Source organism: Asterias amurensis, chromosome 7 (genome assembly GCF_032118995.1).
Source record: "Asterias amurensis chromosome 7, ASM3211899v1".
NCBI lineage: Eukaryota > Metazoa > Echinodermata > Asteroidea > Forcipulatida > Asteriidae > Asterias > Asterias amurensis.
Genome location: NC_092654.1, coordinates 15,863,532 through 15,883,242, shown reverse-complemented (window position 1 = coordinate 15,883,242; position 19,711 = coordinate 15,863,532). Strand labels below are relative to the sequence as shown.

Sequence of the window (19,711 nt, the reverse complement as noted above, 5' to 3'; positions counted from 1 at the left end):
GTAGCTCAGCAGCAACGCGGTCTTCAGCGGAGGATCGAGGCCGTGATGTACGACGCGCTGGTTTTGTATGGACGGCCGAATGAGTTTACAAAACACTGTTGTGACCAATTTCAAAATTTTCTGAAAACTGCCAATAACACTAAAATACATCCCCGTTTTTTTTTACCACAAATTTCACAGTATTGTTTAATAATTGTGCGTAAGATTGTTACAAACAGTGGCAATCTTTTTTTGCTTTGCATTCTGGCTTTCCATAGTTTTCCAACCTTGGTTCAAACAAACATTGCGTGATGTGATGTTGCAATCATGGAAAGTACACAATGTGCTCGGGCTCCACCGCCCGCACCGGCCGATCCGAGCGATGAGTAACTGCATTTTTTTTATGTAACAATAATTACTTTACCACAAAAGCGGATTTTGAAGAACTTGCTATAGGCCTAATCGTGTTTTTTCAGAATGCTGGCTACCGTGGCCAAGTTCCAAGAATAGAATTAAATGTATTACAATTAAATTTTACCCATTTTACCCCTGCTGGATGGAGAAGCAATTACAGTTTGTGTCTTGCTCAGGGACTCAAGAGTGCCACCGGGACTCGAACCCACACTCTACTAACAGAAGCACCAGAGGTCAATTTCATAGAGCTGCTTAAGCAAAAAAATTGCTTAAGCGCGAAAACAGCTCGCTTATTTTTCACATGTTACCAGCAAAAATGTCATGCCATATACATTGCTTGTGACTGGTATTTAGCTGTTGTTTACTTAGCATAACAATTGAGTGGAGTCTTGGCCGGTAATCTGATTTTACCAAGCAAGGATTTTTTTGCTTAAGCAAAATGTTGTGCTTATGAAATTAGGCCCAGAGCTTGAGTGGTACAGATTAAAGATGCATTGTACCGATGTGGAAGGAGTTTCTGTCCCCCGGAGATTCGGTCCTCCATATGGCAAACCGTGCAAAAACTTATTTGATAGCGCCCTCTTTTAAATCATCCTCCTTTAGATGGGCCACTTTATTTTCCCAATCTCTGGCGGACAGAAGTCACAGGGACACCGGTGTCATGAAAAAAAAACTGTCTGCTGGCAACAGTTTTTGTCATGACACCGGCACCCTGGCCCTGGCGGCCTTACACTTTCGTATTATTCAGCACATAGGAAGAGTCCTATATAGGGCTATATGGGCGCAACACCCTAAATAAACGCCCATTATATATATATATATATATATATATATATATTGTATGCAAGTCGCCCAAAACAAGGCTAAAAGCCACTCTAGGTTAAGGGCTACAAGGAAGAAAACATAGACATGCAGAAACTCAGTGGAGCTGAAGGTAGGAATTGACATTCCTCTTAAAAGATGGCAGATCATAGGATGAAGGGAAACATGCACCAGGCAAGGAGTTCGGGAAAAAGCTACTGGAGTAGCTCTTTATTCTACTTCTCGGCACAGCCACAGTATAAGGATGAGAACAAGCAGAAAGAGCCTGGTATCACGCTCAAACACCCTGACATGAGGAACAAGGTTGGATAGACTGGTGGAACATTTACCATGGAAATATCTATAAAACAGGCAAAGGCTGGCTACAGACCTTACAATAATTATAATCAAGCAAATTTTTAAAGAGTATCTCTGCAGCCTCTGGCGTATGAATTTTGTGGTAGAAAGTCCCCCTTCTTACTTCGGTGGGTATAGTGAGTTCCACCATGCATTAAAGATACTGGACACCATTTTGTAATTGTCTTCTCACTTGGTGTATCGTCGTCAGCCTGTTTCACTCCACTGATGCAGGAGGAAAGCATCTTCACCAAGTATCCATCTGATCTCACTCTATCCTGCGCTATCTCAGTGTTGCCAAGCAATGCGCCAGATGTACTTAGGTCATCTCTCCATCTTCTGTTTTGTGGCCCTCATTTTCTTGTCAAGTCTTTGAGTCCAGTTGGTTTTTGGTTGTTTTGCATGCGGAGGGTCGTCGTGGAAGAGAAAACACCGTTGTCACACGAAGTTAGCTTCTGATTAGGGACCTCAAAATCTATTTCTGAGAATCGAAATCAAGTTCAAATATTTTAGTGGAAAATTATTTCCTTCTCGAAACTACCCTCAGGGGAGCCGTTTCTCACATTGTGTTATACTATCAGCTCCCCATTGCTTGTTGCTAAGTAAGTGTTTATGCTAACAATTTTTCTGAGTAATTGCCAAAGGTGTTCCATGTGCCTTTAAAGGGAAGGTGTATCTTTGGTAGTTACTCCTCTGTTACTAATGATGATGAATGGAGAGTTATCAACAAATATAATTAGTGTACAGTTGGTGCAGTGTTGAACTTTGAACCCTATAATTATCATATGCAACAAAGCTGAAAAGTGTTTCTCATAAGTGCTCACTAAAAAGTGCAAAATGTTCTGAGTCCCCGACCACAATATTAATCCTGCTTTTTTGTTTTGTGGCTTAACATCTTATGTTAAACTTTCCACATTCAACGCTATTAAACCATAGGGCAAGGATTGCAAAAAATAGACGAAGCTGCCCCGAACCCATCAATGAATTAATAAATTTTATTTATTTCGCGTTATGCTGTTGAAAAAAACCCAGATCTAGTTTTGTTTTCCCGAAACAAGCACTTGGTCTCTATTGTGGAGAAAATTCCCTTCAAAATTACCCCGCAATTCCTAGCTCTATGATTACAGTAACCTCTACCTAATAAAATTCCCCATTTAAATGACAAGGCGAGGACGATGAATGGCGCCCTGTGTTTCCATATTCATTCAACCAACGCATCAGCACTGCTGAGGGGTCTCGAGCCAAGACTAGTCCCCTCACTGTAGCGAGCGCTAGGTCGAATTTTACGACTGCTATTCATGGTTTTACGACCCTAAATCCTCCGGATCCTGGCATAGCAAGGGCTTTGATGTACTATCGGCCGTTTTACGCATTCAATCCTCTATACGACCGGTCATAAACGCACTCACAGGCACTGCTTGTGTACCACTTACTTAACAGAGCGACTACAATCCGTTTGCACCACTCGATGTTCATGTCTTTTGAGTCTTTGTTTTAGAACAATAATTTATTTGAGATGAAGTGATCTTGCTCTGCAGTTTCGTTCGGTAGATTGACGAGAAAAGGCTTGGTGGCGACCGTACCGAAGCGGAGCATTGCTCTGGCTCCTAGAGTCCTATACCTCCCTACTGCCAATAGATACAGAGTTAACTTGCGGAACTATCGGCGGAGTGGTGTATATTATACAGAAACAGGCCTACTTGGGAGTCCATACAAATTGTCGCAATCTTATCGCAAGATGTCTCATTCTTTGAAGCCAGTATTCGTTCGACTGACGATTATAACTTCATTTGTCTGCATGGTAAGCTTGCACATGATTTGATCATGTTTTATCTGTGGTTGTTTCTAAGGCACTGATTGATAACGATATTGATAAAAAATAATTTCATGATGAAGCCAAGCGTATGATGAGTGGATATGTTGTGTAAATAAAACAAACATCCAAACGTTTTACAGTATGCACATACCAAACACGTCGTAAAAATCACATGCTGCAAGTTGCTTGAAGAACCATGGAGAAAGATAACTAAATTTGTGTTTTGAGTGTCTGTATTATTATACACATTGGTCACGTTATAGGAACCGCTAAACACAGTTCACATTTGGTTTCCCTTATTGAAATACAACTCACTACTTATCCCATTGAGGTAGGAATAGATGGCTTGTTATATATCCATCCCAACATGCATAAACCATGGAGGAGGGAATCTCCACTAGCCTATTCATAAACAAAGCTGTGAACATTTTTCGCTTCGAATTTGCACGAAAATTATGAAAGGAAAAAACCCCATATGAATTGCGTGTGCTTTCAGAGGCATGAGAAGAGCAATTTTCGAAGTCGAATTTGATGGTACAAAATAATCTATATTTCTCTATAAACACTAACATTCTTTCAATGGTTTTTTAAATAACAATTTCCGAAGTTTTCAATGATTTTCTTAGTAGAGTACATCTAACTAATTTGATCTGAGCTCGGCATTATACACGACGGACAATAATTTTGTTTACAATAATTCGGACTTGAAGTTGCCAATGCATATTCTTGTTCACAGTTTTATCCCCACTTCCAAGCGTATATATGAAACACTTGAAAAACCCCTCTTTCAAACAAAGTGCAAGCTTTTTTGGTCAGGTTAAAGGCCCTGGACACATTTGGTAGTAGTCAGTTCCCACTTGGTGTCCAAATCCCAACATAATGCATAGAATAACAACTCTGTGAAAATGTGTACTCAATGTTGGTCATCGAAGTTGCAAGAGAACAATGCAAGAAAAAAACATCCTTGTTGCACAACTTCTTTGTGTGTGCTTTTAATTTTATAGATACCTAAAAAGGCTTCATCGGGCCTGAAGTATTTTAATATTTGATTGAGTTGTCAAAAACGACGTTGCATTACTTCAGAGGGAGCTGTTTCACACAATGCTTCATACTATAATAAACAGGTCTCGATTGCTCGTTACCAAGAAAGTTTTACGCTAACAGTCATTTTGAGTAATTACCAACAGTGTCCACTGCCTTTACAGGCTTTGGGTATTGTAACACAAAACACAATGTCCACAGATTTACGTTAAACTTACACCATTTGAAGATAATGATAGTAGAAAGCTTATCTAAAAATATTACTTGCTGAGGTGCTGTAGTATTTGAGAAATGAGTAAAGCAATGTCACGGAAAAACGTTTTACCTGCTTAAATAAGTTCTGTCTCACTAAAACAAAAATTGTTTTCTTGACTCGTTTTACTAATTTCTCAAAAACTACAGCACCCCAAGCAGGTAATATTTTAAGGGATTAAGCTTTCTACTATCAGTATCTTCAAACTGTGTGAGTTTAATGTAAATCTTTGGACACTATTGTCCCTGACTTTAACGAAATTCTAGCAAAGATTGTGGAGGTTGTATTCCTGTCGGTGAATTCAAAAATAGCACAATGATCTTTGCATGAGCACCATTGTGGTTTATGAAGCATGTATCCTCTGCTGGTCATGAACCATAGCCTATCCGAACGTGGTTAAATGCAGCCTTTATTCGATTTTTTTTCTTCCATCTTTTTTTCTTTGCTTTATGGTTACAATCCATTGAACCAAGGTGAATAAAGTCAAAACAGGGCAAGTGCATATAGAAACCCTGTGGGTCTGTTCAACCTTTTATGAAACTAAGCAATAGTACAGCTACCATTTTTACCATCACAAGGTTGTTTACGAGTCAAGTTTGTGTGTAGACATGAAGCACCCCCCTTAATTTCATTGGCATAGACTGGGTTTTCTTTTTCCCCTTTTCCCTTCGTGTGATCGTACACCTAGATTTAGTCTTGCATCCTAAACGAGAAACCTTGCAAAGGGTTGTCGGTGTTTTTATACCCCCCCCCAAAAAAAAAAAAAAAAAAAAAAAAAAACAGAGACAGTTTTTAAAAACCTTCGTAAGCAATAGTGATTTTGTTTGTCGAACACATAGTAGTTTACGAGTCAAGTTTGTGTATATAGGCGTATTTTTTGAAGCCATTTTGAAAGTAATTCATCAGGCAATAGACTGTGTTTTCTGTGTCCCATTTTCCCTTCGTGTGATCATATTCCACGCCTAGATTTTTGTCTTCAAGAATATATTTTTAATAAACTTTGAATTTGTTTAGTCCTGCATCCTAATCGAGAAACTGCAATGGGTTGTCGTTGTTTTAACACACACACAAAAACAGAGACAGTTTTAAAGAACCCTTTAAAACTTCGTATTAGCACAAGGTTGTTATGTTATTCATCGGGCTAGGCTAGACTGAGTTTTCTGTGGTGTCCCTTTCCCTCTTTCGTGATCATGTCATGTTCATCGTGTTTAATTTTGAGTCTTACTCACTTAACCTTGCAAGGGTTGTCGGTGTTCTAAACGAAAACAGAGACTAGTTTTAAAGGAACCCATGTATAAACTTTAATGGGACTGGTTCATACTGTGGGACACCACGCAGAGATGTAAGTGAAACTGTAGCCAATGCTAACCCTGGAATGCTTTCGCAAATGGTTCTTAGCGGTATACCTGTCGATGTTAATTTAGACGGGGGCGAGGAGACGAAATTGCACTTATGGTGGTTTGTCTTAACTTGAACCCTGTGGTTTGTTACAAATATAAAGAAAAACACATTTTGCTATGTTTTTTTTTATTTTGCTAACATGACTTCGTTGGCACTTTAAAGTAATTACTCAACATAATTGTTAGCATAAAAAACTTACTTGGTAACGGGCAATGGTGAGCTGTTGACAGAATAAAACATTGTGAGAAACGGCTCCCTCTGAAGTAACGTATAGTTTTTGAGAAAGAAGTAATTGCTCGGTAAAATATTTGAATTGATTTCGAGACCTCACGCGTGAGGTCTCGAATTCGAGCATCTAAGCACACACCTTTTTGTAAAGGGTGTTTTTATTCTTCCATTGTTATCTCGCAACTTCGACGGCCAATTGAGCTCAAATTTTCACAGGTTTGTTGTTTTATGCATATGTTGAGATACACAAAGTGAGAGCACTGGTCTTTGACAAATACCAAAGGTGTCATGTGTCTTTAAAAGGTCTGTATACGTTTGGTAATTACTCTGAACATTTATGTCAATACAAACTTACATTGTGTGTACTTGGTAAGAAGTACAGCATGTTCGAATATAGCGCATTTTGTGAAACATTTCGCTTTGAAGTACTAACGGTTATGGAAAAAGATATCACGTTTTTGTCCCCCAAAATTTGAATCTAAGAAGCGTTACCGCGGTGACGCTTCTTAGATTGTATAATCTAACAAAGATTATTCTTCCTCCGGAACCTCGGCGATATCTTAAAAACGCGACCCCCGTTTGAAATGAAATGTTTTCACCGTTTCATGTTTTTGTATAAAGCAACTACATTTACCAGGGATGAGATTGTTCAGACTTTTGGCTGAATTCAGACTTTTTTTGTCGGCCTGGTGAAGAAAATCAGACAATATTTTTGTCCACAAATAAAGAAATCCTTCTCATTAGTCTACTTCTCTAGTGCTTTGGATACTGTTCCCAAAAGCTCCTTGGAATCTATAACACCAGGGGTTACCAAACGGTAGAAATGGCATCATTTCAACATACCTTTGAATTTGTATCCAAGTTTCAGACTTTTTCGTAAGTCATGACTCTCATCCCTGACTTAGGTATTATGGGATTAAAGGGACATGTTTTCTTATAAAATCGGATGGTTAGAAAGATGTTTTAAGGATAGAATATAATGATCCACCCACACATGCCTCAAAATTGCATGGTTTTCCTTATACATCGTGAACTAACACGGCACCTCATTTTATGGAGTGAAGCTTTATTCTTATATTATTACATTCAATGTTGTCTTACTGTATGTCTATTTTTAAAATTTCTTTATAAGTATGTATTATAATTTTGGGGTTTATTCAAAATACTCATTGAAGCTCAAAGGCTGAATTGCACCGTGATTGTTCATCAACGTTTAAAACCATCGAAATATGATAAAATACAGATGAGTGGGTACATGAAATATATAATATTTACCGTAAAACATAAATAACAGCAATACAAAAAACAAAGACCCCTTATTAAACTGATAACCGTGTATTCTGATATCCTCAACTCATTAAATGCTGCACGTGTTCCACCCACCATTCCCTCTTCCTATCGTCTCTCAGTGATGGATAACACACTTATTACTGCACGCGGCTCACTCCTGACTCAGCCTATTTTTCATTTACCGCCCTTTTTATGCTTTCATCATTGGAAATAAATGAGTTAAAATAGATAGCGGTAACATCAAAGGGAGTGACCATTGTCATTAGAAGTCTTCCTGTAAAAAAAAAAAAAAAAAACTAAACCTTGGGTTTCCATTAATGGACCGCGTGGCCGTTGGAACGGGCTTCGTTTTTAATCACCCATTGATGAGGCGGGTTTACTCTCTGATTGTCCTTCAGTGCGCAGACTGAGAAACTGTTGTAGCGCTGCTTCCAGTCGTCTATTTTACGAGATTAATATTTTATGATGTTATAAGTTATACAGTGGTATAGTGGTGAAATGTCATGGAGTGAGTCACCGTGAATAGCTCAAAGGAATTACTAATAAGGTGGAAGGGAAACGTTTTTACTTTTGTTTATACACACTGTTTTTGTACTACACAATAAAAAGGTTTTACAATTTTCAGTGTACATTGGTATTAAAATTATTCAAACCATAATGGTTGAGAAAACAATTGTGAACTACGTTAAAGGCACTTGACACTCAATTTGTAATTACTCAAAACCAGGTTCTACACATTGTGATAAACGGCCCTCTCTGAAGAAGAAATACCGTTTTTCAGAAAGAGGTAATTTCTCACACAAGTAAAAAAGACTTCAGCCAAAGTCTTTTATTATGCAACTAACAGCACACAACAAGGTTCCTTTTCTGTCATTAGTCGATTATTCTTGCAAATATGATGACCAATTGAGTTCACATTTTCCCATGTTTGTTATTCTATGCATGTTGGGATACACCAAGTGAGAATAGTGGTTTTGGACGATTACCAAACATACCCAGTGCCCTTACGAAGAGAGCACGCTAATTTTGACAAGTCATTTGATGTTACTAGCATTTGGTTATAGGGGATCACTATTATGGGAGGGACAACGTTGACAACGTGGCCCTGAAGGACATCAAACGTAAATATTGACGAATAATTATCCTGACCAAATTCACGACCTGTGCCCCAAGTCGTAAATACCGTCGTAAACATTACGACTGTTGAACCAGTCGTTATGCGTGACGCCAATATTTCCAACAAAGAACAAAAATGTCTATTGGACGCCAATATTCATGTCAAATTTCCCGATTTACCTCAAACCAAGCTATACAAAACAAATATTCTTAAAGACAGTGGACACTATTGGCAATTGTCACAGACTAGTCTTCACAGTTGGTGTATCTCAACATATGCATACAAAAACCAACCTGTGAAAATTTGAGCTCAATCGGTCGTCGAAGTTGCGAGATAATAATGAAAGAAAAAACACCCATGTCACACGAAGTTGTGTGCTTTCTGGTACTTGATTTCGAGACCTCAAATTCTAAACTTGAGGTCTCGAAATCAAATTCGTGGAAAATTACTTCTTTCTCGAAAACTATGTCACTTCAGAGTGAGCTGTTTCTCCCAATGTTTTATACTATCAACCTCTCCACATTACTCGTAATCAAGAAAGGTTTTATGATGATAATTATTTTGAGTAATTACCAGTAGTGTCCACTGCCTTTAAGACTGAAATCAACTGAAATCACTATCGTAGTTTTGTTTTAGTTCAAACAACTACACAAAATTTATTACATCCACTGACAACATCCACTGTTACCAAAACTATGGCGTGTTGTTGAGAATGAGAACAACTTGGGGAAACATTTATTGTACCAGTTTTACAGATTATCTGTTGAATATTTTTATCTGGTTTCGTTCCATATAGGTCTATAATTACGGCATAATTATCTGAATGCAAGCTGCTGTTGCCGATTCGATTAAATTTGTAGACAATAAACATTCTTGTGGAAGTCATCATTAGAGCTGCCATTTTGTTTTACAAGCTCGTTCTCCCTCACAAGTTGTATTTGTGGTGAATCATAATAGGAAGTGATGCCAGTAATCCTGGTGGTCGCACTCAATCGTCTATTGGGCTCACTGTATACGGCTGAGGGATTAAGCTTGTTTTCCCATTTCTTGCGGGGGCTTATGAAACTATTGTAAAGACACATTCAACTTAACAAATCAAAGGTTCACAGAAGTCAAGATACTATTGCCACAGGTAAGGGTGACATCGTGCGGAAGAATCAACACGATCAGTCGAGTGCCTTTGTGGAGCTCGATACAGTATTAAAAAAATACTAGAAAAGCAAAGATCCGAAAAACATGGTATTAAATAGTATTTACGCGAGTTGATATACATGGCTGACCTTAAGTAATGGATAAATGGACGGTATTATCCATTTAGACTTGCCACTTTGTGTTTGTTAGAAATTTTGTTTTCCTTGCTTTCCAATTTCTTGTTTGTGTTCATTTGAAATGATGCCGATCCTGTATAGAAGACTCCATACAAAAATCACACAAATAAAACGTGGAACAAAATCGGCTAATACCCGAGCTGTATTTACATGCGTGACGTCACTAATTTGGTGGTGTAAACACTATTTCACCACAAGTCTTGACGTATCTGCCATATACTCAAACCACATGAGCTATCATTGGAATAATAAAAAAATAATAATAATAAACAGCATTTATAAGGCGCATCAAAGATTCCTCAATGCGCCTAACAATAAAAACTAAAAAGCAAAAATCAAGACCAATTAAAATAAAATAGGCTAAATACTTTTAAACGGAAAAAATAACCGACATACAAAATAAATATAAAAAAAGTACAACAATACAAAACCATGTACATGTAGTTTGTTTTAAAAAGGGCCAAAGTCAGAACAAACTATCGTTAGGGAAATGCCACATTCATTATTCAAGCTATAATGATGGAGGAAGAAGATTTCCATGGTATCACCATGAAGGAATCCTCTATGGTATAACCCTGAATGATGCCCGAAAGTGGCCACAGCTGCCAGATGGTGGTGGGGCCATAAAGCAACGGAAGGACCGGTTCGGATTGTTTGTCGTAAAGCACACGCTAAGCATAAAATCCTTTTATTCGCTAGTTTAGTCTCCAATAAAAGGAAACAATAATAGAGAATGGGGGCACCTCACACAGTGGGCTGATGTATTAACCCGTTGCACATTGAACGAGGTTAGTATTCGATTCGACCGGGCAAAGTGCTCCTATATACGTGACATGTAAAATCAGATCGAGATAAATAACATAGCAAAACATAACAATTACAATTTATAAGACGCTATTCCAACAAGATCATAGCGCACTAGAAAGAAATTAACATGGACAAGGTGAGTCTTTAGGACTTTACGAAATGCAGATATAGAGTAACAGATTCCATAATTGCAGTCTGGGGAGATTGTTCCAAATCATTGGCCGAGCTATACACTGAAAGCTTTTTGACCTAGAACTTTGTGCGTAAAAATAATCTACTGGAAAGCCACGTTTAAGGCCTACCTTAAACCTTTCTCTATGCTTAAACACATGAGTAACGAACATTCATTATGATTGTGGTGGGTTGAACAAAGAAAAACTGACTAGAGCGGGATCTGAACCAACGTTCTTCAGCACTCTGGGCTCCAATAACAGCCAATGAATGCTAACATTCGTTGCGCATGGCACCAGACTATTATTTCGTCCAGCCTCAGTTTGGTTACAATGAGTTGGAATGGAGTAAAATCAAGATGACCACACCGTGATGAAGGTCTATAGCCTTTGTTTGCGTTGATGTCTCCCTTTTTGGCTGCTGATTGGTACCCCGAAAAACAAGATTATGAAACTAAAGGGAGATGGCTACAGTGATTAAGTTCGCTTTTTTTGTGAATCCTTGGCTTTATTACCAAAATAAATGAACTGAAATTGCAAAACTTAAAACCTGAATTAAAAAAATGCAAGCGACACTTTATACGACCTTTAAATGAAACTAATGCAGTAAATACAGTATCATTTTTTGTATAAGCTCTCTAATACAAAGTACCGGTTGGGTCTACTGGCATAAAAGATAAATTACCACTGCGTTCTTTTCTTTGTATCCTTGAAATAGGGCATAAAAATAAGTACTTACTTTTTAATAGCGCCTTTAAATTGAGCTTAACTGCATTGCATTACCCTGTCTGGATACACAAGGCCCCGTAAAAAGGAACAACTATACATGCGAATACTGTTTCTATTTTCTTTGTATGGGTTTACGATGAAGTGCCACATTGTTGGTTGTAATCAACAGTAACTCTCAACACAGCCAAAAGGTTCGGCTAGTTTATCGTATTCAATGCATTGTACTTGGAGTTAAGTGGACGACAGTCTGTTGTAGCTGTTTTTTCTTGGTGTGTTCTTTTTTAAAAGCTCATTTCAACGGTGGACCCCGAGTTTACAATAACAAAATAATGGGGTCCTGTCCATCAAAGAAATGCGGTGACTACCGCACTACGTTGTCAATGTATGTCATGTAAAAGTATTGTTTAAAACAAAATTGTGTGTAAAAGTTTGATCTTAATATTGAAATCATCTGAAATTATACATAGTAGATTCCCCTTACATATTTTGTTAAAATTTAAAATAATGCATTTCATGGAACACCCTCAAAACAGGGCCTAATTTCATAGAGCAACTTTAGCACAAAGGTAGCTATAAGCACAATACAATTATGTTTACCAGGATAAGGTTACAAACTTAACTACAATGTCACATTTAACTACCATGTCACAATTTGTGACTGGTATCCAGCTAAATTTTGATGTACAACAAAAATTGCTTCCCGTGAAATAAGTATTCAGAACTGACTGTTGCATTTTCTTCCAATTAATGAAGTTGATTCATTTTCAGATTGCTCTATTTTATGTTTTTGTTGCAAGGGCTTATTGTTTGTCATGGGGAGGATAATCACATGACCATATTATTATAATTCTTTAGTGAGAATGTGGGAATTTACGAGGGCTGCATTCTTGTATTGAATTGAATCATCCTTACTCACGTGTGTGTGGCTCGTATATAAATCTGACCCTCTAAATACGTTCACCTGTCACAGGCTACCCGAAGTTATAAATACGTATTTTATTGTCAGGCTGCGTGTGGTGCATAATCCATTGAACTGTGGGCACAATATTTCATAAAACCTGTCAGCACAAAAACTCACTAAGCACGGAATAGTGTTGCTTAGCAGTGTCAGGTTACCAGACCAAGTTACATCAATGTTGCATTGTAGAGTGGCTGGGGCTGTAGCCTGAACAATTCGATGTCACACTTGACAGGGACCCAGTCTAATGGGGCTGGTGCCAGGCTTAATGTTTGCATAGCAAAGAATTTTTTTCAAGGAGTATATTTTCTGCTTTACATCTTTATGAAATTGGGCCCTAGTGATGTTCAAAGTGAAGTAAAAGTCAAGATTAAATCTTGATTGTGTCATTGCACTGCGATGCTCACATCAAGAACTTGTGTTAGGCCTGGAATTTTATCTTTCATATAGGGGCAATATTCAGTTTGCAAGGGCAATTTCATTGGACAATCATTAAGTCCATGGGAAACTTTCTGAAGGGGCACCAAGACCCTGACCAGGGCAATGGATGGGACTACCATGATGTCCACCATTGCCTTTGTGTAATTCCAGGCATGATGCAATTAACTAATATCCTGATATCGTTACCTCAATCTTCCCAATTGGGGACTTTTGGGACGCTTGGTGGCAGCAGACTTACCAGGTAAATCCATTGTTGTGGTAAGGTGCGCGTGCTCAGAACAACGTAAACACTGGACATAGACCTTATCGCAAATACCAATGCGCAAGCGCAGACTGTTGAATGAGGTGCATTGTGGGATAGATATGAATCAAATTTTGCTGCCAGCTAGACCACAATGCACCTAATTCCAAGCTTTACGCGCGCGCCCCAGTATTTGCGAAAAGGTCTATTTACCTGGTAAGTCTGCTGCCACCTAGCGTTCCAAAGTCTCCAATTGGAGGCTTTATGGAAATCTGGGCGGGTAGCACGAGAGGTGGCAGACTTACCATGTGCGCATGCTCGGAGCTACGCACACCGTGAAATTGTCTAGCGTTCAAAATTCTTAAAAGGTTTGCAAAAACCTTGTCAAGTCTCAACTGTCTATAGTAGGTCGATCAAAAAGGGGAAAACACCCAAAACACGTTTCTGTCAATATTGACTCAAAATCCACTAGCACATAAATTTATAGTTTTCTTTTCGTTTTGTTTTTGTGTTTAAACACAGATTTGCACCTCGGCACTACCATCTATTTGCCTCAGTGGCGAGTACACCCAAACCGGAGAATGCTGTCTACAGTGCCCCCTGGGGTGGGGAGTCCAATCCCGATGTACAGACACTAACAACACCATTTGTACCCAATGTTACAAAGAGATAACTTATTCACCAGAAACGAGCCACACTGCTGGTTGCATGCCATGTTCACGGTGTCATCGTAATCAGTTTGTGACGAGCTCTTGTAACCTTACGCACGACACCGAGTGTGAATGCAGGAAGAGTTACTACCGTACGTTGGATGGATCCTGCAGTCAGTGCAACACTTGCCCGCCTGGGTTTGGTGTCTCTATACCGTGCAGCACACGGCAGAATTCACGGTGTAAATCGTGTGAGAATGGAACCTTTTCGGATGTGACGAGTGCTACAAAGGATTGCTTGCCCTGCCGTCAGTGCCCAGATGGATCCATCGTACACAAGACGTGTTCCAGGTTCAGTGACACTATATGCACAGGTGCAGAAAACAAATTTCCCATAAAACAAGAATTGACAGACGTGAATTTCATCAAATTAAATTTGCAACCAATGAACCCTTTTCTGAAAAAAAGTCCGACGTTATAATTATAACATTAATGGCTTTTTAAAATGTTAAATTCATTTCCATCCCATTACTTCAAACACACGTGCTCACAACATAAACGAATTAAGTTTACCCTTAAAGGCAGTGGACACTATTGGTAATTGTCAAAGACTAGCCTTCACAGTTGGTGTATCTCAACATATGCATAAAATAACAAACCTGTGAAAATTTGAGCTCAATCGGTCATCGAACTTGCGAGATAATAATGAAAGAAAAAATACCCTTGTCACACGAAATTGTGTGCGTTTAGATGGTTGATTTCGAGACCTCAAGTTCTAATTCCGAGGTCTCGAAATCAAACTCATGGAAAATTACATCTTTCTCGAAAACTATGGCACTTCAGAGGAAGATGTTTCTCACAATGTTTTATACCATCAACCTCTCCCCATATACTCGTCACCAAGAAAGGCTTTATGGTAATAATTATTTTGAGTAATTACCAATAGTGTCAACTGCCTTTAAACAATTTTCGGTGATTTGTATGTATACGCAGGCCCAGGCCAAGGCCTTCTTCACGGAGGCAACAGAGGCAATTGCCTCCAGGCCCCCTGGTCATTGCCTTAATAAATTGGTGCCCTTGAAATGCTCCAGTAGAAGTTAACAATATTTCCTCATCCACGTAGGGTGCCCTTTCAAGGAGAAAATGCCTTGGTGCCCTTGCCCCTTCAAAAACGAAGCATACGGGCCTGACGACGTACATTCAATCAAGGGGAGGTCTCTAATGCTATTTTTCTTTTGGATTATTTGCTTTATTATTTGTGAGGAATGTGAGCTTTCAGATTAAAACTTATTCGAGGTGCTAGGTCAAATTGCTTTGGCTGGTTTGACCAGAAAAATTAAAAACTGAAATAGCTGTGTTGTATAAAATCAAGAAAGTTATACACCTTGTTCACAAAATATCTGCCAATGGTAAGTGGTAGGCCCTATATAGTTAATTATTTGGTGACAAAAAAAACTATATATTGTCCGACATTTTCTCACCTTCGTCAGCCATGTATGTTATATATATTTTGTAGTTTTATGCGAAAGTTTTAGTGCGTTTTAAGTTTTGCACCTCTTTTAAACTTGTGATTATCTCTCTGTTTTTTCTAGCAGACGTTACTTTCCAGACGCCCAAAACATCTCAATCAACAAGTGAGAATCCCGACAGTGCTATACAAAGCATAGACGACAGATCATCTGGCATTGTTCCTATCTACTGTGCCATCTTAGCGTTCGTTGTCATTGGTCTTTTGGGATATGTTGTATTCAAGAGGTGGTCCTTCAAGAAGGTGAAGTTGCGATCACATCAAAAACAATGCAGGTAAATAGTCTGGAGAAAATAGTTTAGATCACGTCTGCCGACCACGTCACCAGATCCGGACATTTTAAATTACTTTGAGGTTTTGTCTGGCATGAGATTATGTGTGTGTGTATGTCCCCCCCCCCCCCACTCCGGAGATTCTGTCACCCCCCCCCTGCCCCCTGCCCCCCCCCCCCCCCCCATTCGGCGAAATGTACACAAACTTATGGTAGCGGACTCTTTTAAAGGCACTGGACACCTTTGGTAATTGTCAATGGCCAGTTTTCTCGCTTGGTGTATTCCAACATATGCATAACATAACAAACCTTTGCAAATTTGGACTCAGTTGGTCATCGAAGAAAAACGCCACTGCTGTGCACAAATTTGTACAGATGCATCATTACATGTTTCAGGCCTGAAGTAGGCCTATGTTATTATTTTAGTGAGAAATTACCTCAAAAACTACGTGCATTCAGAGAGAGCCGTTTCTCACAATGTTCATATTATCAACAGTTCTCCATTGCTCATTACCAATTAAGTTTTTACGCTAACAATTATTTTGAGTAATTACCAGTAGCAGCCCAACAGTCATGTCATTCTAAAACACACAAGCAAAAGACAAGATGAACAAATACATTTATAATTGTTTTTATTGTTCAGATCCCTTTCCGGTTCTGCATCTAAACTAGACGTGGAGAAGACGAATGATAAAAAATCCAAGCCGAAAAGGGGAGACAACTTTTGCAATTTTACTTCAATGAATGACAGACAATGTGACCGGACACCCTTGTTGACAAGTAAGCATAATATGAACATTATTGCATTTCTAATTTTTCTTTTAAACAGATCAAGTCCATCACAATTAAATGTAAACTGACATTTTGATGCAAATATTGTCGACTCGGGTCTACAAATTCGAGGAGTTCCTTTTGAAGCGATGATATAATCAAATGTAGGGGAAAACCGCAAAAAAAATATAAAAATTTGGAATCATTTGATGTTTTTGTAAATATTTGTGTCAACTTTTTTTTAAATTTCAGAGTAAACAGACACAAATAAGTGCGCCAGAATGACAACGTTTGAGGGTTCGAATGCCATTCGTGTATTTATGCCTGTGGATTTGCTTTCACATGAGTTGGGAAAGTACTGAGTATATGGTGCTTTAAACACAATCAGAGTATAACGGGTAACTAAACCCAAATAATACAATAAAGAACTTGAAACGCCCTGCACTAAACTATGATACAATATTGTAAACACACCTTTCCTTATGGGATTTGAGGCATTGCATGGTAAGGTATCAATTTGGTTTGTGGCAACACAGTATATTATATCTAAACTTGCTGGGTAGATTTTGTTCTTTTCAAAACTTGTCTTGTTTTATACTCTACTACCGCGGAGAAGATTTTCGGAATTCAGGAGACTTCTCAGGTTTGAAAAGAACTGTCTTTAACTATACCAGCTGGGCGGAAGGTAGACAATCGGCCAGGACTACACTACTTTAGCTTAAGTGGGTCGAGGGACTTCTCGTTACAAAACTTCACTACCGCGAAGTGAGTTTTTAATAGTGGGTCTCTTTTTTTCTTTTCTAACAATTCTCTCTTTAGTTTCAAAGACAACGCCGTGTCGGCATCTTCCGCGAGAGACTATAGCTGAGATTGAATCCATGCTTGGGATATCACGTCTTGATAGGCGAGACTGGAGGGGACTCGCGCTACAGCTAGGTTTCACCGACAAGGACATCGTCCACTTTATTAAAACATCAGAAGATGATTTACCCATTCATAGAGTCCTTACACTCTGGTGTGAGCAAGAGGGCGCTCTTGTGGGCGTGTTGATTGATGCCTTACAGAAACTTGATCGGATAGATGTTCTTAATAAGTTATGTATGCAAGTGAAATAAAAATGCAAATTAAGAGATCCTTTATGGGTTATCAATTTATAAATGCTTTTAAATGATCAATATCATAGTATTACTTTATAGGATATAACAACGGTATTTTCTACTTAAGTCGACCTGATTGGTTGCATGGTATTCCGCTATTGCAGAATGTGTAGAGATTTTGTTGAACCGCCATTACAGAATGTGTACAGGTCTTTGTTGAATCCGCCATTGCAGAATGTGTATGAGATTTTGTTGAATCCGCCATTGCAGAGTGTGTACAGATTTTCTTGAACCCGCCATTGCAGTATGTGTACAGGTCTTTGTTGAATCCGCCATTGCAGAATGTGTACAGGTTTTTGTTGAATCCGCCATTGCAGAATATGTTGTACAGGTCTTTGTTGAATCCGCCATTGCAGAATGTGTACAGGTCTTTGTTGAATCCGCCATTGCAGAATGTGTACAGGTTTTTGTTGAATCCACCATAGCAGAATGTGTACAGGTCTTTGTTGCTTGGTTGCATGGTATCATTTACGCCACTGCAGAATATGTTGTCAAAGGATACCTATGCATTTTGGAACGTTCCTATAAATAATAATTAGAACAACTGAATTGGCTTATGTTTGTCACCAGCGACGAAAGAGATAGTGTCTTAGGGTTAAACCAGACGATAATTAGGCCCACTTGAATTTACTCTCATTGTACAGGCTTATAGTACATAAAGATATTAGGCTGATGTGCAAATTATCAATAACTTGAACGTGACATTTTATACGAAGCTCTGGGTGATCCCTGAGTACATGCGTACTACCCAGGTGGAGGCGGGGGGGGGGGGGGGGGCAACACCTCCAAAATTGTATATTTAAGGGCTGGTGATGAAAAATTACATGATAGCAAATATTGTACATAGTGTATTTTGTATAATTGTAAGGGATTTTTTCCGAAGAGATCTTTATTTGTGCCAACATAAAACATCAAGTGATAGTTTTCGTCGTGGTTATAATGGCGACCATTCATGGGCCTTTTGCTGATAGCTATAAGGACTGCATAATTATTATACAGAACTTCCTTAATTATTCAGTGCTTAAGTTATGTTTGCTTTATAGTTATACAGTTTCTAAATATAGTATATTTATAACACGTTTTTGGTGTCGTTCATGATTGGAAGACGTTACCGGTACAGTAACTGCCGATTAGTGACTCCATGCTACTGATAAGTTTCAAAATTGTTGAAGTGGTCTACATTTTGGCCCCTGCATATGCCTTCATGTACTATTTCTTATAAATTCATAATTTACTAAATGATTGCCTTGATATTATGGTAAGTTCAAACAAAACACCTACAAGACGATAGATGTTTCAATAAATGTACAGCAAATATCCAGCCTTACATTAATTTGGTGAAGCAAGACAAAACTGTGTGATTTATTTCGTTTCCCCCCCCCCCAAAAAAAAAATCTATCAATTCATAATGTTGACCCATTCTTCCGTACTTTTGAAATGTAACTGGAATTTTTAATCAATACCCTTTAGATTTGGAAATGGGTCATAAAACGGGACTATCTTGTGATTTGGGGACATTCTGTTGATTTGCATAAGGCATGGCCTAGTAACTTTCTCAAAATTGTATTCTGTGTGAAGCACGTTTAGACGCGCCGGTGTCGCATGCAATTATGTCCTGTAATGCAATACTATCCGGAGGATATTATTGCATATGCAATAATGTCCTCCAGATGGTTTTGCATATGCAATCGTGTCCGCCCGGACGCTGCTGCATAATGCAATTGTGTCCTACCAGACATATTTGCATATGCAGTTGTGTCCGCCCTCGTCCTTGCAGTAAATTAAACGCCCTTGGTCGACGGAACACGTTCGCCTTTTTTTTACAAGCTAAGTGCATGTTATGAATGATATGGGAGACATGGGAGATGTTCGGCCATTGGGAATTCGCTGCAATCATAAAATACGTGAATATTCGTGCTGCATAATACGTAGGCTCGGTGCATGCAGGCTCGCTTAATACGCG

At 38.7% G+C, this 19,711-nt stretch overlaps 1 protein-coding gene across 2 annotated transcripts; it reads left to right on the top strand.

The window, feature by feature from the left end:
• The first annotated feature begins 2,922 nt into the window (after positions 1 to 2,922).
• Positions 2,923 to 18,519, top strand: LOC139939674 (tumor necrosis factor receptor superfamily member 16-like). Of its 2 annotated transcripts, none has more exons than XM_071935736.1 (5): positions 2,923 to 3,352; positions 13,894 to 14,395; positions 15,614 to 15,824; positions 16,464 to 16,600; positions 17,411 to 18,519. In XM_071935736.1, exons 1-5 carry the CDS (start codon positions 3,290 to 3,292, stop codon positions 17,704 to 17,706), a joined length of 1,209 nt encoding a protein of 402 aa, XP_071791837.1. In that variant the 5' UTR covers positions 2,923 to 3,289; the 3' UTR covers positions 17,707 to 18,519. The 2 variants fall into 2 exon arrangements, with proteins under 2 accessions (XP_071791837.1, XP_071791838.1); XM_071935737.1 differs by having other exon boundaries at positions 2,927 to 3,352; positions 15,617 to 15,824.
• Positions 18,520 to 19,711: the final 1,192 nt, after the last annotated feature.